Source organism: Cariama cristata, unplaced genomic scaffold, assembly GCF_000690535.1.
Source record: "Cariama cristata isolate BGI_N322 unplaced genomic scaffold, ASM69053v1 scaffold28529, whole genome shotgun sequence".
Classification (NCBI taxonomy): domain Eukaryota; kingdom Metazoa; phylum Chordata; class Aves; order Cariamiformes; family Cariamidae; genus Cariama; species Cariama cristata.
In genome coordinates, this window is record NW_009634512.1 from 47938 (window position 1) to 51494 (window position 3557).

The following is a 3557-nucleotide window of genomic DNA, read 5'->3' on the forward strand; positions in this document are numbered from 1 at the left end:
GCGCAGCTCTGCGTTGGACTGCAGCGAGCCCAGAGCCCTAACCAGGCTGCTAAACGTGTCTCCATGGGCCCCAAAACATCCTGTTTCCTCCGAGTATGGGGCACAGATACCTCGTGGCGAGCTCTGGAAAGCCCAGCCAGGGCAGTTTCCAAATGTCTCTGAGCCTGGGAGGTGGCGAAGCTCAAGTTACTCACCCTGGGGTACCAACAGCCCTGGGAAATGTCACAGCCCACCGAGCTGGCAGTGTCAACCCTTCCACCATGCGGCCCGAGCAGCTCTGCTGTGCCTTGTGATCTGCGAGCGGCTGTAGCACAGACAGATGGACATCAGCTGCTGGGAACGGGGGGAGTTGGGGGTTTGCAGCCACCCTCAGCTACAGCCCAGGGCACGAGTCCCCTGGGCTCTGACACGTGTGGCTTTCCCCTGCACGGGGTAGGGAGCACCTTGGCGGGGTGTCAGCTGTGCTGGTGTCATTTCAGAGAGAACCGGGGTCTTCTCCACATGAGCAGAACGGCCAGGAGACCTGGGCTGGCAGGGAAGGAGACCCAGAGTTGGAAGAGGAGGGTGGGCTCAGAAAGGCACAAATGGATAAACTGGGAAGAGGAGGCAGCCGGTGAGGTTACCACAGGATCACTCCTCCTCTGGAGCGTATGGAAATCCTGTCGTTGGTGTGCGTTGCCCCTGCTGTTGGGCCACACGGTTTGAAGGGGAGGCTTGGGCTCTCAGGCCACGCTTTGCTAATCTGTGCCACAAGTTGTGTAAAAAAGTAAAGTGTGACTGTTGACCTAAAAGAGGTAATAAATAACACGTTGGAGTCCTGAGGTGCCTGCGGTCTGGGCCAAAGCTGCCCGTTGTTTGTAGTCTGCAGAAGCACATTATTGTATGAAATTGAAATCCTTCATTTTAACCTAACTCTGAGTATAAAGGCAGACCGGCACGCCGTCCTGTGTGATGTCCAGCAGTGCCCCAGCCCATGTGCCGCGTCCCTGCCTGCCCACCCTGGCCCTCGCACTGCCGCACTGACCAGATGTCGGGTTTGCTCCCCTCCGTCCCCAGCTCGCCGTTCCTCTGGCAGTGCAGGAGGACACCCTGTTTTAAAGCGGCTGTGTAGTTCTCGGGATTTGCTGCTGCTTGTTGAGAGCTGGTGTGCTCCAACCAGGCAGGGGACTCTGAGCCGTAGTTTGCCAGCTTCTGGCCCCTCCAGCTCAGGCTGGCTGTTGGGGACAGCAGGACAAAGCTGAAAGTTAATGGGGAAAACATATGTTCTGCTGAGCTGCTGGAGCAATGGGCTTGCAGGGTGTGATCAGGTGGGGAAAGGAGGGAGACTGGAGGGATGAGAGAGGAAGGAGTGGGAAGGAGGCAGTTGTTGGGTCAGCTCTGCTGTGTGGCGTAACTTCACTCTCAGCTTTGTAGCTGTCCCTGTGACTTAAACTCCCCTTCTGCCCTCGGGGAAAAGGAACCACTTGTGCTTAGTAGTTGCACAGTAAGCGCTAGAGAGACAGTGCCTGCAGGCGAGGGACCTTTGCGGGATTTTATGACCTCCCGTGGCTCCTTAAGCCTTTTGGGAGCAGTGCACCAGTGCACCCTGCAGAGCTTGTCCTTGCCACCACGCGGAGGGCGAGATAGGGTCTGCCCTCCTCTGGCCAGGATGTTCCTTCCCCAGTTGTTAGGCTTCAGATTTTTTTCTTTAATTCTTTAGCGTTATTGCTGCTAGCACCTGTCCTAACGATGTACTTCTAAAAGCACCGTCTTTGTTTTGTTTGGTAGATCTCCGAAGCTGGGAAGGACTCCTTGCCTTCTTGGTTACACTGGAATGTAGAGAGCAGCTCCCTGGAAGGGCTGCCCCTTGACACGGACAAGGGCGTCCACTACATCTCGGTGACCACGCTGCAGCCCTTCCCGAACGGGAGCTACGTGCCACAGACCACAAACGTCTTCTCCGTTGAGGTCCACCAAGAAGACCACAACGAGCCTCAGTCGGTGCGAGCAGCCATCCAAGACACCGGTGATGCAGCGCCATTTGTGTGTGGCTCGGAAGAGCCAGTCACTATCCTGACTGTCATTTTGGATGCCGACTTAACAAAAATGACACCAAAGCAGAGGATTGAACTCTTAAACAGAATGAGAAGCTTCTCGGAGGTGGAACTTCACAACATGAAGTTGGTTCCTGTTGTAAATAACAGACTCTTTGACATGTCGGCCTTCATGGCTGGACCAGGAAATGCAAAGAAGGTGGTGGAAAACGGGGCCTTACTCTCATGGAAACTGGGATGTTCTCTGAGCCAAAACAGTGTCCCCAACATCAGCAAGGTGGAGGCTCCAGCTAAGGAAGGAACCATGTCTGCCCGCCTTGGCTACCCTGTTGTTGGCTGGCACATTGCTAACAAGAAACCTCACCTCCCAAAGAGGATGCGGCGGCAGATCAATGCCACCCCTACACCTTTGACTGCCATTGGGCCGCCCACCACTGCCGCGCAAGAACCGCCAGCGAGGATTGTCCCCACCCCGACATCGCCTGCCATCGCGCCTCCCACAGAGACAACAGCACCCCCCGTCCGGGAGCCCATACCGCTGCCAAGGAAGCCTACGGTCACCATCAGAACGAGAGGTCCCATCGTCCAGACACCCACTCTGGGACCAATCCAGCCAACCAGGGTAGCAGAAGGCACTGGCACGGCCTCCGTGCCAATTCGCCCTACGATGCCTGGGTACGTAGAGCCCACGGCAGTGATCACACCACCCACAACCACCACCAAGAAACCAAGGGTCTCCACTCTGAAGCCAGCCACACCGTCCACGACAGATTCCTCCACAGCGATGACACGAAGGCCTACTCGAAGACCCAAAACGCCTCGTCCGACGAAGCCTCCCAGCACGACCAGATCCCCCATCTCCAAGCTGACAACAGCCTCTCCGCCGACCCATGTACGCACCACTGCTAGCGGGATCCCCCGGCCCTGGGAGCCAAACGAGCCACCCAAGCTGACAAACCACATCGACAGGGTCGACGCATGGGAGGGCACTTACTTTGAGGTTAAAATACCATCGGATACCTTCTACGACAAGGAAGATACCACCACTGACAAACTGCAGCTGACCTTGAAGCTGAAGGAGCAGCAGATGATAGAGGAGAATTCGTGGGTGCAGTTCAACAGCACCAGCCAGCTCATGTATGGCATGCCGGACCACAACCACATCGGGAAACACGAGTACTTCATGTACGCAACCGACAAAGGCGGGCTTTTTGCTGTGGATGCTTTTGAAATCCACGTCCACAAACGCCCGCAGGGGGACAAGGCTCCGGTGAAGTTCAAGGCCAGGCTGGAAGGGGACCACAATGCGGTGGTGAACGACATCAATAAGAAGATCATGCTGGTGAAGAAGCTGGCTCTGGCATTTGGCGACAGAAACAGCAGCACCATCACAGTGCAGGACATTGCCAAAGGCTCCATCGTAGTGGAGTGGACGAACAACACGCTGCCCCTGGAGCCCTGTCCCCGGGAACAAATCCGGACTTTGAGCAGAAAAATTGCGGATGACTCTGGCGGGCCGAGCCC

The 3557-nt window shown here is 56.3% G+C and overlaps 1 protein-coding gene across 1 annotated transcript in view; it reads left to right on the forward strand.

Moving 5' to 3' along the window:
* DAG1 (dystroglycan 1 (dystrophin-associated glycoprotein 1)) overlaps window positions 1-3557 on the forward strand; it is a gene marked incomplete at its 3' end in the record, with an annotated part of 16394 nt that overhangs the window by 12334 nt on the left and 503 nt on the right. The window contains exon 2 of the mRNA XM_009707187.1: window positions 1768-3554. Coding sequence (XP_009705489.1) covers window positions 1768-3554 — 1787 coding nt within the window. The remainder of the gene's footprint in view (window positions 1-1767; window positions 3555-3557) is intronic.